The 17500-nt window shown below is 45.9% G+C and overlaps 1 protein-coding gene across 1 annotated transcript in view; it reads left to right on the top strand.

Moving 5' to 3' along the window:
- LOC143291907 (sodium- and chloride-dependent glycine transporter 1-like) overlaps positions 1–15048 on the top strand; it is a 46512-nt gene extending 31464 nt beyond the window's left edge. The window contains exons 10-15 of the mRNA XM_076602048.1: positions 1168–1280; positions 3846–3980; positions 6763–6859; positions 9858–9976; positions 11885–12040; positions 13092–15048. Coding sequence (XP_076458163.1) covers positions 1168–1280; positions 3846–3980; positions 6763–6859; positions 9858–9976; positions 11885–12040; positions 13092–13394 — 923 coding nt within the window. The 3' untranslated portion in view covers positions 13395–15048. The remainder of the gene's footprint in view (positions 1–1167; positions 1281–3845; positions 3981–6762; positions 6860–9857; positions 9977–11884; positions 12041–13091) is intronic.
- The last annotated feature ends 2452 nt before the right edge of the window (positions 15049–17500 follow it).

Below are 17500 nucleotides of genomic sequence, written 5' to 3'. Positions count from 1 at the left end.
TTTTGGTTTTTTTTGTTGTTTTTTTCTGAATGAACATCTTTTTATTTCGATACATGGTCTTTTGGATAACATTTGGTTTAGTGACATGACGGTTAAGCGTATCATTTTTGACTGTGAACTGATTAAGCCTTACAGGCACTCAAGTGTGTCATCACAAGTCACTGGGAACGTAGTTTTGATTGTTACATTCATTATCGGTTGTTTCCCGTTTACTAAGTCCATTATTTGTAATTTTCTTTTTGATGTGGTTCTATATGTTTCAAACATTTATCTTTGATTCCACCCTCTATCCACCCTGTTTCCCCAAAAATCTCACCCCCACCCCACCCCCAGCCCTCCTCCTACCCTTTTAAATAATAACATTCAAATATGAAAATCAATGCTTTAACAAAATGTCTTACAATCACCAGTATAAGTGTGACGGAACAATAAACAAATTCCTTCTTCTCCTCCTGATGTAAAAAATTAAGACCTTAACAAAATGCCTTACAATCAGCACCATATGTGACGGGACATTAAACATAATTCCTCCTCCTCCTCCTCCACTTACTTATTTGAAAACTAAGACTTTAACAACATGTCTACAATCGACAGTATATGTGATGGGACATTAAACAATTCCCCTCCTCCTCTTCCTCCTCCTCCTCCTCCTAATGTGAAAATTGCTAGTTTTATTAAATGTCTGCAATCAACAGCATGTGTGATTGGACATTGAATAACATTCCTCTTCCTCCACCTCCTTCTAATACGAAAATTAAGACCAAAATGTCTACAGTTAAAAGATTGTATGACGGGAAATCAAACAATTCACCTCCTCCACCTTAAGTGAAAATCAATATTCTAAATGACTACAGTCTTCTCCTCCTCCTCCTCCACAATCACCACCACCAGCTTCCCCCCTCCTCCTACACCTCCTCCTAAAGCTAAAGTGTATACTTTGACGAATTGTCTACAATCACCAGTATGTCCTCCTCCTCCTCCTCCTCCTCCTCCTCCTCCTCCTCCTCCTCCTCCCAGAGTGAATATTGATACTTCAACAAAATGCCTGTCTGTGAAAATTAACACTTCAAATGTGTACAATCAACAGTACTTGTGACGGTACATTAAACAAAATTCCTCCTCCTCCTCCTCCTCCTCCTCCTCTTCCTCCTCCTCTTCCTCTCCCAGGCACTGGCCTGGTGTTCAAGGCCTACCCCGAGGCCCTTGCCAGGATGCCGGTGCCCCAGCTGTGGTCCATCCTCTTCTTCTTCATGATGATCTGCCTGGGCATGGGCACCCAGGTACAGTAACCCTTGCTTCCTTCTTCCATCTCCTCTTTGGGGCGTGCATCAGTGGGCACAACATGCGTCAGTGGTAGTGGCGTCGGGAAAGTATCAGTATCAGTAGCTCAAGGAGGCGTCACTGCGTTCGGTCAAATCCATATACGCTACACCACATCTGCCAAGCAGATGCCTGACCAGCAGCGTAACCCAACGTCGGGAAATCGCATCACAAATGATGTACGACTGTAGTAGTAGTAGTAGTAGTAGTAGTAGTAGTAGTAAATATAGCGGTAATTGTGGTGGTGGTTGTGGCAGGAGTAGTAGTAGTAGTTGCAGTGGGAGCAGCAGCAGCAGTGGTAGTAGTAGTAGTAGTAAAAGTAGAGGTAACTGTGGTGGTGGTGGTGGTGGTAGTGGTGGCAGTAGTAGTAGTTGCAGTGGTAGCAGCACCAGTAGTAGTCGTGGTAGTAGTAGTAGACAACAGCAGTAGCAGCAGCAGCAACAGTAGAATACATTGTAGCAGCAACAATAACAGTAATAATAGTAAACGTAGTAGTAGTAGTAATGATAATGATGCTATTCGGGCACTGTATTTGTGTTTGGGGTTCTGGGGAACAGAACGATAACAGATTATCACTTGTCTGTTTTCTTTGTGTATTTTGGTGGTGGTGTTGTTTATTTTGCTTTGTTTTTTTGTTGTTGTATTTTTGTTTGTTTGTTTTGTTGGGTTGTTTTGGTTTTTTGTTGTTTGTTTTTTTGGGTTTTTTGTTTTCGTGTTTGTTTGTGGGGGTTTTTTGTGGTTTTTTTGTTGTTGTTTTGTTTGGTTTTTTTGTTTTTGTTTTTGTTTTGTTTTGTTTGTTTTTTGTTGTTGTTGTTTTTTTTGTTTGTTTTTTTGTTTTGTTGTTGTTGTTTTTGGGGGGTTGTTGTTGTTGTTGTTTTTCGGGGTTTTTTCGTGTTTTTCTTTTGTTTTGTTGACAGGGTTATTGATTGATTCATTCAATCAGTGATTCATTAGTTATGAGATGATATATAATTAATACATTCGTATTGTATTGCTGGTTGAAGGTTGTTTTTTGTTGTTGTTTTTCAGTGAAACGAAATTCCATAAACTAAATTACGTTTGCATAGAAAATGTTTCAAACATCCATATCATTATATAACCAACTTTGCTGTAACTGCACATGCCTATCTGATATTTTGTGTGTGTGTGTGTGTGTGTCTGTGTGACTGTTTGTGTGTTTGTTTCCCTGTCTGTTTACCTGCCTGTGTATCTGTGTGTCTGTAAATGTGTCTGTCTGTCATCTGCCTTTCTATGTGTATATGTGACTGTGTGTCGGTGTGACTGTCCCTGTGTCTGTCTGTATGTCTGTGTTAATATATGTCTGTCTATGTGTCTGTGTGTATGTGTATATGTCTACCTGTCTGTCAATGTACATCTCTCTGCGCGTGTCTGTTTTTGTATATGTGTGTGCATTGCCTTTAAATGAGTATATAAACGTGTGTGTGTGTGTGCGTGTGTGTCCGTCTGTCTGTCTGTCTGTGTCTCTGTCTGTCTGTCTGCCTGTCGTCTATGTGTCGGTTTGTGTCTGTGAGTCTGTGTGTCTGCTTGTGTCTATGTGTGTGCATGCCTTTGAATGAGCATGTACACGTGTGTGTGTGTGTGTGTGTGTGTGTCTGTCTGTCTGTCTGTCTGTCTGTCTGTGAGTCTGTCTGTCTGTCTGTCTGTCTATGTGTCGGTATATGTGTCGGTTTGTGTCTGTCTGTCTCTATGTGTGTGTGTGTGTCTGTTTGTCTGTCTGTCTGTCCGTCCGTCTGTCTATGTATCTGTGTGTCTGTCTTTATGTTTCTGCCTGTGTGTCTGCGTGAGCGTGTGTCTGTCTGTCTCTGTGCGAGTGTATGTCTGTTTCTATGTCTGTGTCTGTGTGGCTGTCTGTGTGTCTGCTTGTCTGTGTGTCTATGTGTCTGCCTGTGTATCTCTATCTCTATGTGCGTGTGTGTCTGTCTATGCGAATGTATGTCCGTCCATGTGTCTGCCTGTGTGTCTGTGTGTGTGCGCGTTTGTGTGTGTGTGTGTGTGTGTGTCTGTCTGTCTGTCTGTCTGTGTCTGTCTGTCTGTCTGTCTGTCTGTGTCTGTCTGTCTGTCTGTGTCTGTCTGAGTCTTTGTGTCTCTCTATGTGTCTGCCTGTGTGTCTCTGTGTGCGTGTGTTTGTGTCTGTCTGTGTGTGTGTCTGTCTCTGTGTGTCTGTGTGTGTGTCTGTCTCTGTGTCTGTGTGTGCGTGTGTCTGTCTGTCTGTCTGTATTTGTGCGTGTGTGTGTGTGTGTCTGTCTGTCTGTCTGCCTGCATGTCTATGTGTCTGCCTTTGTATGTCTGTGTGTGCGAGTGCATGTGTCTATCTGTGTCACTGTGTGTCTGTGTGTCTGTGCCTGTGTCACTATGTGTCTGTGCTCTCTGTGTGTGTGTGTGTGTGTGTGTGTGTGTGTGTGTGTGTGTGTGTGTGTGTGAATCTCTGTGTGTCTGTCTGCCAATAAATAGCTCGTATATGTGTTGTTGGTGGTGTTGGATCACACACACACGCACACACACAGATCCCCAGCGCCGAGACCCTGCTGACGGCCCTACAGGACGAATACGCCTTTCTGCGCGGCAAGTGGCGCTCCGTCATCTTCCGGGTGTCCATGTGCTGCCTGGGCTTCCTCCTGGGCCTGCCACAGACCACCCAGGTTCGTGAGTGGGGGGGAGGGCCCACCCACACCACCCACCCGCTAGGGTCCCTGTCCCCTGTCCCCTGTCCCCTGTCCCTTTCTCCTGTCCCTGTCCCCTGTCCCTGTCCCTTTCTCCTGTCCCTGTCCCTGTCCCTTTCCCCTGTCCCTCTCCCCGTTCCCCTGTCCCTGTCTCCTGTCCCTGTCCCTGTCCCTGTCCCCTGTCCGTCCCTTGTCCCTGTACCTTTCCCCTGTCCCTGTCCCCTGTCCCTGTCCCCTGTCCCCTGTCCCTGTCCCTGTCCCCTGTCCCTGTCCCTGTCCCTGTCCCTGTCCCCTGTCCGTCCCTTGTCCCTGTCCCCTTCCCCTGTCCCTGTCCCTGTCCCCTCTCCCTGTCCCTGTCCCCTGTCCCTGTCCCTGTCCCCTGTCCCCTGTCCGTCCCTGTCCCTGTCTCCTCTCCCTGTCCCTGTCCCTGTCCCTGTCCCTGTCCACTGTCACTGTCCCTGTCCCCTGTCCCCTGTCCCCTGTCCCCTGCCCCCTGTCCCTGTCCACTGTCCCTGTCCCTGTCCCTGTCCCTGTCCCCTGCCCCCTGTCCCTGTCCCTGTCCCTGTCCCTGTCCCTGTCCTCTGTCCCTGTCCCTGTCCCTGTCCCCTGTCCCCTGTCCGTCCCTTGTCCCTTGTCCCTGTCCCTGTCCCTTGTCCCTGTCCCTGTCCCCTGTCCCCTCTCCCTGTCCCTGTCCCCTGTCCCTGTCCCCTGTCCCCTGTCCGTCCCTTGTCCCTGTCCCTGTCCCCTGTCCCCTGTCCCCTGTCCCTGTCCCCTGTCCCTGTCCCCTGTCCCCTGTCCCCTGTCCCTTTCCCCTGTCCCCTTCCCCTGTCCCTTTCCCCTGTCCCCTTTCCCTGTCCCCTGTCCCTGTCCCCTGTCCCCTGTCCCCTGTCCCTATCCCCGTCCCCTCTCCCTGTCCCTGTCCCCTATCCCCTCTCCCTGTCCCCTGTCCCTGTCCACTTTCCCTGTCCCCCGTCCCTGTCCCCTGTCCCTGTCCCCTCTCCCTGTCCCTGTCCACTTTCCCTGTCCCTGTCCACTTTCCCTGTCCCCCGTCCCTGTCCCCTCTCCCTCTCCCTTTCCCCTGTCCCTGTCCCCTCTCCCTGTCCCTGTCCCTTTCCCCTGTCTCTGTCCCCTCTCCCTTTCCCTTGTCCCCGTCCCTGTCCCCTCTCCCTGTCCCTTTCCCCTATCCCCTGTCCGCTCTCCCTGTCCCTGTCCCCTCTCCCTGTCCCCTGTCCCCTGTTCCCCTGTCCCCCGTCCCTGTCCCCCGTCCCTGTCCCCTGTCCCTTTCCCCTGTCCTTTTCCCTTTCCCCTTTCCCCTGTCCTTGTCCCCTGTCCCTGTCCCCTGTTCCAGGGCCTCTTGTGGCTGATCGTTCTTTCTTTCTGTCTATCTGTCTGTCAGTCAGTCTTTCTCTCGTCTCCACCCCCCCCCCCCCCCCCCCACCCCCACCCCCCCTTCACAAAATATTCGTTAGAAGAGCTCATGGCTGTTAACTGTTGCCTTTTCTTTCTTTTTCTCTTCTTCCCCCACGCAACAGCAATCTCTTAATTAACATTCGTTTGTAGATCTCATGGCTGTTGACTGTAACTTGTCTTTCTTTTTCTCTTCCTCCCCCACACAACAGCAGTCTCTTAATTAATATTCGTTTGTAGAGCTCTTGTCTGTTTGATTAATCAACTGTTACCTTTGTTAGTTAGTGATAATTGTGTATTGTGTTCTTCAGTATGGGGCCAAGGCCCTAAGATAAACAAACATTATCTCTAATTCCCACACCCACCCACCCACCCACCTCCTGGCTGTTTTCTTGAACTTTGTGTGGGTGGGTGGGAGGATGGAGGTGGTGGAAGGATGGAGTGGGGACCGGAGTTGGGGAAAGATTATTCTTCCTTTGATTTAACGTCTTTTGGTTTAAATAAACCTTTAACTGTTCAGCAGTTCACAGTATCACAATACCAGCAAAGACAAAAGAGCATCAGCTAGCTTCAAGCTTATACTGTGCTCACAACGTTGCGCTTCAATTTTAACGTGACGTCTTTTCACTTTGGAGCCATGTGCGAATGTGTGCATTTTATGCTTGTGTGTGGATGCATGCGTGTGTGTGTGTGTGTGTGTGTGTGTGTGTGTGTGTGTGTGTGTGTGGTTTGTGTGTGAGTTGGGAGGGTGTTTTAGGGTGTATGTCTGTGTTTGTGTGTGGGGCTGGAGGTGGGAGTGTGGATGGTGTGTATTTGGTGGGTTGGGGGGGGTGTGTGTGTGTGTTTGTGTGTGTGTGTCTGTCAGTCAGTCTGTCTGTCTGTGTCTCTGTGTGTGCGTGCGCCCGTGTGTGTGTGTGTGTGTTTGGGTGAATAATTCAGTGGATGTGTACATTATTGGATGGATGGAATTTTTGGATGAATGTGTCGGCTACATCGATGGGTGGGAGGGATGATGGGTGGAATGCATAGACGGATAGATGGATATTTTATGGATATACGGATAGATGGGCGTATCTTTGGATTGCCGAATGGGTAAATGGATAGATGGAGACACGTATGTTTGGAGTGCTGAACGGGTGGACGGGTGGGTGGTGGAGACATGTGTGGCTGCGATTCATGATAGAGTAGGTTGGTTGAGGGATGGATGGACGAAAGGACGGAATGAAGGATGTATGATCAGTGAATGAAACAGTGTTTGCCAAAACTGAGAAAGGAAAAATCTTTGTGCTTCAGCGATGTCTTGTGTGTGTGTGTGTGTGTGTGTGTGTGTGTGTGTGTGTGTGTGTGTGTACAGGGAGGCACCTACCTGCTAGACCTTCTGGACATCTTTGTGGGTTTTCCCCTTCTGCTCGTAGGCCTGTTTGAGTTTATCGCCATCGTCTGGGTGTATGGTGAGTCCTTTACTATCTCACTGCCTGTCCGCAGTGATGAGAACCCTTCTTCTTCTTCATCTTTTTTGTTCATTGGCTGCAACTCTTACGTTCACTCGTATGTACACGAGTAGGCATTCACGTTTATGGCCGTTTTTACCCTGCCATGTAGACAGCCATACTCCGTTTTCGGGGGGCGGGGAGGGAGGGGACGGGGTTGCATGCTGTGTATGTTCTTGTTTCCATAACCCACCGAACGCTGACATGGATGACAGGATTTTAACGTGCGTATTTCATCTTCTGCTTGCGTGTACACACGAAGGGAGTTCAGGTACAAGCAGGTCTGCACATATGTTGACCTGGGAGATCGGAAAAAAATCTTCATTTGCCCACCAGGCGCCGTTACCGAGATTCGAACCCGGGAGCCTCAGATTGAAAGTCCCACGCTTTTACCACTTGACTGCTGCGCCTTTCGAAGAGAACCCAATTTATATATATATATGGTGTGTTAAAAAGTAATTAGTTTTTCCCTCGGCCCAATATGAAGTAAACAAGTCCATTGTGTTGTTTTGACATGAACCAAAGTGTGTGACAGAGAGCATGATGTCTAGCATATTTTGGCGCTGGGGAGTGTTTTTCACACAGAAACGTGGAGGTGAAAGAGTGAAAAGAATAAAACACAGCCGATGATGACAACGACGACGATGATGGTGATAATGAGGAGGATGAGGAGGAAGAGGATGGCGATACTGGACGACGATGACGACGATGATGATGACGACGACGACATTGACGATGGTGATGTGCAAGGTTGGGGTGCATCACGGAGGATGTGATCATGATGATGATGATGACGATGTTGATGGTGACGAAAGTTGACTATGATGAGGAGAGGAGGAGGATGGAGAAATTTTTCGACGGTGACGATGACCAAATGCCTTTGCAACCTACTCATCCTGATCCTCAATTCAACGGCACTCCTCTCCATTCCTTTAATGCATTAACTGAAACAGAAGTCCATGAAATCCTGAAAGAAATGACAATAAAAATCCTGTGAGCTCGGTCCTATACCAGCCTCTGTTTTTTCCCAGTGTGTCTCACAGCTTCTCCCCACAATCACCAACATTGTCAACTCATCCCTTCTCACTGGAACGTTTCCATCCACTTTCAAATCTGCAATAGTCCGGCCTCTTCTGAAGAAATCCAACCTTGACGCAAACATTTTGAAAAACTATCGACCAGTTTCTGATCTTCCATTCCTGTCCAAACTCCTTGAAAAAGCTGTCCTGAAGCAGCTCAACAATCACCTTTGTTTCAACAATCTCATCCACCCATTTCAGTCTGCCTATCGTGCTGACCACAGCACCGAAACCACTCTCTTCCACATCCTGAATAACCTACTGCTAGCGTCCGACTCAGGACAGATCACCTTTCTCACTCTTCTCGACTTGTCAGCCGCCTTTGACACGATAGACCATTCAATCCTTCTTTCCCGTCTTCATTTTACATTTGGTATCAACGGCACTGTTCTAAACTGGTTCAAATCTTATCTCACTGATCGATTCCAGTCTATCATTGTTGATAATTTCCAACCTGAACCCGTTAAAATTGAGTCCCACAGGGATCTGTTTTAGGCCCAGTGCTCTTCACACTGTACACTGCTCCTCTCGCTGAAGTTATCAACCGCCATAATGTCAGTCATCATTCTTATGCTGATGACACTCAACTCCAGAAGAGTGATACACCTGAAAAACTGTCGTCGCTCTTGCAAGAAACATCCAACTGCTTCCTGGATATTCAAAATTGGATGACTCTAAATAAGTTACAATTGAACGCGGGCAAAACAGAAGCAATGATCATAGGAACTAAACAAAAACTCTCTTCCATTACAACTGACACAATCAAACTTGGCAGTACATCCATCCCTCTTTCCAGTTCAGTCAGGAACCTCGGCGTTGTCTTTGACAACACACTTCCCATGCAAAAATTTATCAGTCAGACATGTCAATCCTGCTGCTGTCAACTGCGGCGCATCAGTTCCATCCGGAAATATCTGTCCATTGACGCAACATCTAGACTTGTCGTTTCGCTCATTTTCTCTCGCCTTGACTACTGTAACTCTCTATTGTCTGGTTTGCCTGCTTCATCCATTCAGTCCCTTCAGCGCATACAAAATTCTGCTGCCCGACTCGTCCTCAGAAAGAAGACATCTGAGCACATCACTCCTCTTTTGCAGCATCTCCACTGGCTCCCTGTCTCACACCGAATAAAGTACAAGATCAGCACTCTATGCTACAAATGTATTCACAAATCAGCCCCTTCCTATCTCTGTGGCTGCCTTCACCTCTACATTCCATCTCGCTCACTACGATCAGCTTCGGATCCACTCCATTTACGCATACCCAGATTCAAACTCTCGACTGTTGGCCGCCGTTCTCTGTCTCTGGACCTTGCAGTTGGAATGAACTTCCTCTTTCGCTTCGTCAAGTCTCCACACTCAGCTCTTTCATGTCTGGCCTTAAAACCCACCTCTTCCCAAAATAGCCTCCCTTCCCTGCCTCTTCCTTGTCTTCAGTTTCTCCAGTTTTAGAGTTGTGCGTGCGTGAGAATGACTGGTGCGAAAGCGCTTAGATTTGTCAATGCAGAAGATTCAGCGCTATATAAATACCATAATTATTATTATTATTATTATGGTGACGACAATAACGATGGTGATGACGATGGTGAAGATGACGATGATGATGATCATGATGATGATGATGATGATGATGATGATGATCATGATGACGCTGTGTGACAGGGTTCGGGCGCATCACGGAGGACGTGATGATGATGATGGTGATGACGATGGTGATGATGATGCCATGGTGACGACGATGACGTGATGATGACGCTGTGTGACAGGGTTTGGGCGCATCACAAGGGACATGATGATGATGATGATGATGATGACCATGGTGATGATGATGACCATGGGGATGACGATTATGATGATGATGATGATGACGCTGTGTGACAGGGTTCGGGCGCATCACGGAAGACGTGATGATGATGATGGGGGACAGCCCCATCACCCGCATGCTATACTACTGCTACTTCAGCTGGACCTGGCTCATCGTGGGCCCGGGGTTGCTCATTGTTAGTGCACACTCCTCCTCACTCTCTGTCTGTCTTTGTCTGTTCTGTCTGGCTGTCTCTGTAATTCTGTCTGGCCGTCTCTGGCTGTTTTGTCTATCTGTCCTGTCTGGCTGTCTGTTCTGTCTGGCTGGTTGTTCTGTCTGGCTGTCTCTCTGTCTGTTCTGTTTGGCTGTTTGTTCTGGCTGTCTGTCTCTCTGTCTGTTCTGGCTGGCTGGCTGTCCTGTCTGGCTGGTTGGCTGTGTCCTGTCTGTTCTGTCTGGCTGGCTGTTCTGTCTGGCTGTCTCTGGCTGTTCTGTCTGTGTCTGTTCTGTCTGGCTGTCTCTGGCTGTTCTGTCTGTGTCTGTTCTGTCTGGCTGCCTCTGTGTGGCTGTCTCTGTTCTGTCTGGCTGCCTCTGGCTGTCTCTGTTCTGTCTGGCTGCCTCTGTCTGGCTGTCTGTTCTGTCTGGCTGCCTCTGTGTGGCTGTCTCTGTCTGTTCTGTCTGGCTGCCTCTGTGTGGCTGTCTCTGTTCTGTCTGGCTGCCTCTGTGTGGCTGTCTCTGTCTGTTCTGTCTGGCTGCCTCTGGCTGTCTGGCTGTCTCTGGCTGTCTGTTCTGTCTGGCTGCCTATGTGTGGCTGTCTCTGTCTGTTCTGTCTGGCTGCCTCTGTGTGGCTGTCTCTGACTGGCTGTCTGTTCTGTCTGGCTGCCTCTGGCTGGCTGTTCTGTCTGGCTGTCTCTGGCTGTCTGTTCTGTCTGGCTGCCTATGTGTGGCTGTCTCTGGCTGGCTGGCTGTTCTGTCTGGCTGTCTCTCTTCTGTCTGCTCTCTTTCTCTGTCTCTCTTTCTCTGTCTCTCCCTGTCTCGATGTTAGCAACGCTGAGTTTGCTTAGCGTTAAGACTGTTCCTAATCCCACGCTAATTCCACTAAGGAAAATTCCTCAACGGTAACGAAAACTTAGCGCTGCAAAGATAGTTTATGCAACCCTGCTGCGGGTTTTGCTCAGCGCTAAGATATTTTTTCTAATTCTGGATTTTTGCGAAGACTTAGGGGTTGGGGGGGGGGGGATTAACGCAAAGCCTACGAAGCGCTGCTAAGATCGTTAATAACAACCCAGCCCACTGGTTCAAAAACATCAGGTCGTATTGGAATTTCACCTTACTAACAACCACTCAAGACCCTGAAACACATACGGGGTATCATTCAGAGACTGGCCCAAAAATAGACAAGCGCGGTTCTTCGTTGCTGTTTCCAACACGTAGAGAGCATAATGCGCAGTAAGTGTATGACAGTTAGCCGTGTCCGACTATGACCATCAGAACAAGCAGAGGAGGTAACTGCTGTCCCGACTATCTGGGCTAGAGTATGAGAGAGTGGAGAGTGTCTTGCCCAAGTTACATCCCCACTCTCACGGTCAAGAGGGTTTTAGGACAGGCGGTGTTGGGATAGTTCCCAAAGGCTGACAAGCCCCCCAAGGCTGCAGCTCTAAGAGCCAGTGCAATCTTGCCTCTTTAGTTTGAGAGTTATGGTCCTTCACAAAAGACTAAGCTGTAAATGGCTTCCCATTGCAATGGAGAAACCATTGATAATACAGCTCTCATTTTGCTTGTCGGCCAAACTGTAAACTTATGTCAATCTGTGATAAAAGCTGAGTGTTTGGACTAAGCTGTTGTATTTGTATTTGTATTTCTTTTTATCACAACAGATTTCTCTGTGTGAAATTCGGGCTGCTCTCTCCCCAGGGAGAGCGCGTCGCTATACTACAGCGCCACCCATTGATGACTTCCCATTGCAATGGAGAAACCATTGATAATAACAGCTCTCACTTTGCTCTTAGCCCAACTGTAAACTTACATCGATCTGTGACATAAGGTGAGTGTTGGGCCTAACGGGCAGGAATGAAGTAAGTAACCTTTAACTCACCCGTGTGTGCAGGCAATCATTGTCTTCGATTCCATCAACTACGAGCCCATCACTGGGCCCGGCTACCCGGAGTGGTCAGAGACACTGGGGTGGCTGGTGGTGGCCTTCATCATGATGTGGATACCCGTCTGGTTCATCATCATGTACTGCTACAAGGGTGGATTCAAGGTCAGTTCTTTCTCCGTTCCTGCCATGGCTGGGTTTTGATTAAAGGGGGGTGGGGGATGTTATTCGGTGCAAATGTAGTGTTGAACACTGCGCGAGCTGTTTTCTGGTTTTTGTTGATGTTGTTGCTGCTGTTTTGTTTGTTTGGTTAGTTGGTTGTTTTTTTTGTTTGTTTGTTTGTTCGTTTGTTTTTTGTTGTTGTTTTTTTGTCTGTTTGTTTTTTGTTGTTGTTCTTGTTGTTTTGTTTGTTTTGTTTTAATTTGCTTATTTGTTAGTTTTTTGCTCATGCTGTTATGTTGTTGAAGACAAGGTGGTTGAATCATCGCTGTTTCTGTTTCTGGGGGGGGGGGGGGGGGGGTGCGCGTGCGTGCGTGCGCGTGTGTGTGTGTGCGCGCGCGCGCGCGCGTGTGAGTGTGAGAAGTAAATATATGTTTGTGTGCGTGGCTGTGGCAAACCTTCACGTTGGCATTTTCTCAAGAACTGCAACGCCTGTGGACATGCTTTACTTTCCATGATATCAGTTTTGATCTGTCGACCGTGGTGGAAGAAGAAAGAGGGAGGAGAGCTTGCACCGCTAAAAGACACATGAACTGTGCAGTGTAAAGGATGAGATGATCTGTCTGTATAACCTACTTCCTGTCTCATGACCTCTTTCTGTCTTGTCTCATTTCTGTCTGACCTACTTTATTTGTGACCTCTTTCTGTCTGAGTTTTCTTTTGTCTGACCTCTTTTTGTCTGACCGAATTCAATCTCACCGCCTGTCTGTAGAACCCAAATCAGTTAGACACCTGTTTGTATGACCCAGTTCAGTCTGACCACCTGTTTGTACGACCAGATTCAGTTTGACCACCTTTCTGAACGACAAGAAGTCCGCCAGAACCCCGTGTCCTGTACTAATGACCCCCCTCACCCCCCCCCCCCCCCCCCCCCCCCCACCCACCCCCACCCCCACGCCCCCTCCATTACTTTATGTATGAATCAACTCTGCCTGACCCTCTTGTTTCTGTGTCTGTTTTTCCCCCCCAACCCACCACAACCCCTTTAACCACCCAGCTGCTGAGACAGCTGAACCAGCCGCTTCCGGAATGGGGCCCAGCCTTACCGGAGCACCGCACCATCCCCCGCTACCAGCTGATACCCCCCTTCACCCCCTCAGCGCCTTACTCACACCCTCCTGATGCTATTGCCGACCCCCACGCCGTGGAAATGACGGCTCCGACAGAGCAGCAGCAGGAGGGGGGCGAGGGGAGGGATAGGCCTCCCTCTTACAAGGCGGAGTTGACGAAGAAGGAGCAAGAAGCTGGGGGCGTGGACAACCGCAGTTTCCAAGATTGCGATGAGAGGACCCATCTGTGAGACAAAGCCGGGGAGCATGACTGGGTTGATTGAGGCGGCGTTGACTGGATTAATTTAATCAAGCGTTCAGTTTCGTACGATCGAGAGGTTTTTGTTTGTTGTTGTTGTTTAAGTTGTTGTTGTTGTTATTGTTGTGTATAGCTCCACTTTCCGACCGGGCGTGCGAGAAAACTTAGGAGGAGCCAGCTGTGACAGGAACTGAGAGACTGCAGGACTGAGCTGACTGAGCCGGCGTTGACCTGATTAAGCGTTCAGTTTCGTAGGATCGAGAGGTTTTTGCTTGTTGCTGTTGTTCGTTTGTTTGTTTGTTATTTTGTTTTTGTTGTTGTTATTGTTATTCGTTTGTTTATTTGTTATTTTGTTTTTGTTGTTGTTATTGTTATTCGTTTGTTTATTTGTTATTTTGTTTTTGTTGTTGTTATTGCTGTGTACACGTCCACTTTCCGACCGAGACTTAACAGGACCCAGCTGTGACAGGAACTGGGATAAAGCAGGACTGAGCTGACTGGCTTGACTACTGAGTTCAAATTCGTAGGATCGAGAGATTGTTTTGTTTGTTTGTTTGTTATCGATTTGTTGTTGTTTGTTATTGTGTTGTTATTATTATTGTCGTTTGGCCCAACACTTGGCTTATATCACAGATTGACATAAGTTTACATTTGGGCCAACAGCAAAGTGAGAGCTGTATTATCAATGGTTTCTCCAGTCAATGGGAAACTATTTACAGCTTAGTCTTTTGTGAAGGACTATGACTCTCAAACTAGGAGGCAAAATTGCACTGGCTCTTAGTGCTGCAGCCTTGTGGGCTAGTTGGCCTTTGGGAACCATCCCAACGCCGACGCCGAGAGAGTGGGGATGCACTTGGGCAAGACACTCTCCACTATAATCAAATTCTAGCCCAAATAGTCGGAACAGCAGTTGCCTCCTCTGCCGTTCTGATGGTCATAGTCGGACACGACTGACTATCATATACATATACATATATATATATATATACATATATATATATATATATATATATATATATATTATTGTCGTGGACACAACTCCACTTCCCAGACGACGGCACGAGGAGGCTGACAGAAAATCGAAACGAAATGAAACGAATTTTATTTCACGAGGGTAGTGTAAGCACAGCTGCTTTTTTACATCCAGCCCTCAAGGGCAAAGAAGAAAAGCGGGAAAAAGCAAAGGCAAACACACACACACACACACACACACACACACACACACACACACACACAATTGCAGATGAAAATAAAAGGCATAAATGAAAGCATGTGCATTACCGAATTAAGTACGACACGACAGATTATCGTTGAAAAGATCAAATCATTAAAGGAAGGGAGATAGATTGACATAAATGGGACAAGGGAAGTGACTTTCTAGCAAGCATCATTTTCTATATTCATTAAAATATTAATGATATTGGAACATAATCAGTATATTTAGGATAAAGAGGTGCCAAGTTTGAAAGATTTATTTGGTATTAGATTTGAATTTTTTTTAAATTCGATTCCGTTTTTAAAGTTTCCGGGATATGATTACAAAAATCTACCTGTAACATAGGGAGTGAGAGAGATCAGGACTGAGTTGACTGAGCGTTGACTTCAGTAGGTATAGGCGTTCGGTTTCGTGGGATCTGGGGTTTTTGTTGTTTGCTTGTATATATATATATATATATATATATATATATATATATATATATATATATATATATATATACACAACTTTGTAGTGGAGGAAGACATGTGCAGGTAACAACTAACAACTGAATAATTCTTTTGTTATCTGAAAACAACTTTGCAAATAGTGTGTGTGTGTGTGTGTGTGTGTGTGTGTGTGTGTGTGTGTGTGTGTGTGTGTGTGTGTGTGTGTGTGTGTGTGTGTGTGTGTGTGTGTGTGTGTGTGTGTGTGCGACAGAGAGAGTCATAATCACACGTTTATTTCTTTTCTTTTTCTTCTTTTTTCAGTTTTTATTATTATTATTATTATTATTTGTCTTGTGCATGTAGTTCACTGCTGTTCTCGTCTTTGCTGTTGCTACTTTTGCAGCATCAGTTTCCGAACAAAAGATAAGAAGTATAAGAGGGGAGTAACCGAACCAGTTTTCGAAATCCCAAAGCTATTGTATGAGTTGTTTCCCTTTTGAGGGTTTCACTTGGCAACAATCGATCTCCGAATCGGATTGTAAAATGTTTTAAAATTCCCACAGGGGGCGGGGGGTTGCTGGTTGTTTTTTTTTTGGGGGGGGGGGGGGGGGGGGCAGTGAAATAACTTCTTGTCTTACCTTGCCTGGATTAATGCTCTAGAATACTTTGAGTTTAATAATCCATTGGTCTGACTCGGAAATCCGAAATGATTCATTTTATCGTGTGCTGCTTTTTCATTTCGTATCAATGGTATGTTGTTGCTTTTGGTTTTTTGTGTTCTTTTTTTTTTTTTTTTTTTTGTTTGTTTGTTTGTTTGTTTTTTGTTTGTTTTTTATTGTTTCTGTTTGGTAGCTAGTTTTTTGCTGTTGGTTTTGTGTGTGTGTGTGTTTTTAAGTTTTCCTTTATTTGGAACTTGTGACAATGCACTACTGTTACAGATAAACAGGACAACAAGTAAATATTATACAAAGTCATGTCCAGAGATAGATAGATAGATAGATAGATAGATAGAAGATAGATAGATAGATAAAGATCTTTCGTTTGCTGTTTGCTTGGTTATTTCTTTATGGCGAAGATAATGAACAGACAGTTGGACATGCGTTCGAATATGGCAAGAACTTTACTTTACATGGATGGAATCACAGATAAAATAGGGAAAGAGCCTTAACAATTGTGGGAAGGTGAGAAGAGGGAGGTTTGATTTTTTTTTTTTTTTTTTTTTTTTTTTCTTTGTTCGTGAGGTTTCCGTATGTGAAGTAAAAAAACCGACTTAATTTTCTTTTACTTTTGTTTGTTTGTTTCGTTGTTGTTTTTTGTTTTTTTTGTTTTGTTTTTGTTGTTGTTTATTGATGGATAGAACGCTGGAACATCACAGTGCTGGCAGACTGCCTGGTGTGGCTTAGTTGGCTTTGGTTTGTCATTAAGTTGTTGAAAAAAAAATCTTTTTAACTTTTAACTTTTTAACAACAACTACTACTACCACTATCTTTCTCTCTTCTTCTCCTCCTTCTTCTTCTTCACTGTCTCTCTGACACACTATTTGCTTAATGGTTTATCTAAACAAGAATCAAGATTACCGTGAAAAACATACAGTAAGTTGTTTGATTTGAATGCTCGTGATAGAAGTTATGCACAGAATATTTTGCATCATACCTGACAGATAGTGTGATCAATGAAGTCTTAAATGTTGACGACAAGGCTCAGACTTGGAATCTCTGAAATTGCTGCGCACTGTTATCGTTTATATACCACCTTGTGTATGGATATGAAAGAGTACAAAACACGTTTTGTTTTTTTAAACTGTCCTGCATGAAGTGATTCAAGAGCTCAATATAACTTTCTGGTTGTTCTTTTCTGTTCGTTTTAAGGTACAGTCAGAAATTCACTTAGTTTTGGTTTGTGTGCTGAATGTCATTTTTCACGAAAGTTTTCTTTGTGTGTGTTTGTGGTAGAATGGGCTGTTTTTGAAGCATGCCAGCGTTTTGGGGTTGGGGTTGTTTTTTTTTTTGGTTTTTTGTTTGTTTTTTTGTTTGTTTGGTTTTTTTTTTGTTTTTTGGTGTGTGTTTTTTTTTGGGGGGAGGGGGTTGTTTGTTTGTTTTTTACAGTTTCACTATTTTGTGTTTCCTTACTTTTCCTGTTTGAATGTTGCCACTGGAGGTGGAAGAAACACAGTGTGTGTGTGTGTGTGTGTGTGTGTGTGTGTGTGTGTGTGTGTGTGTGTGTGTGTGTGTGTGTGTGCTTGCGTGTGTGCTTGCGTGTGTGCGTGCGTGCGTGTGTGTGTCTGTGTGTTTGTGCGTGCGTGCGCGCGCGCGCGTGTGTGTGTGTGTCTTTCTAGCACATGAAATTCATCCAGCCGAAGTACCCACACCTTTTGTTGTTGTTTTTTACATCTGTATTCTGCACAGTGTGATTTGAATGCAATTTTCGAGATGACTGTTTTCGATGCTGCCGTCA

Source organism: Babylonia areolata, chromosome 18 (assembly GCF_041734735.1).
Source record: "Babylonia areolata isolate BAREFJ2019XMU chromosome 18, ASM4173473v1, whole genome shotgun sequence".
In the NCBI taxonomy this organism is placed as follows: Eukaryota; Metazoa; Mollusca; class Gastropoda; order Neogastropoda; family Buccinidae; genus Babylonia; species Babylonia areolata.
This window is presented reverse-complemented; position numbering and strand designations above follow the sequence as displayed.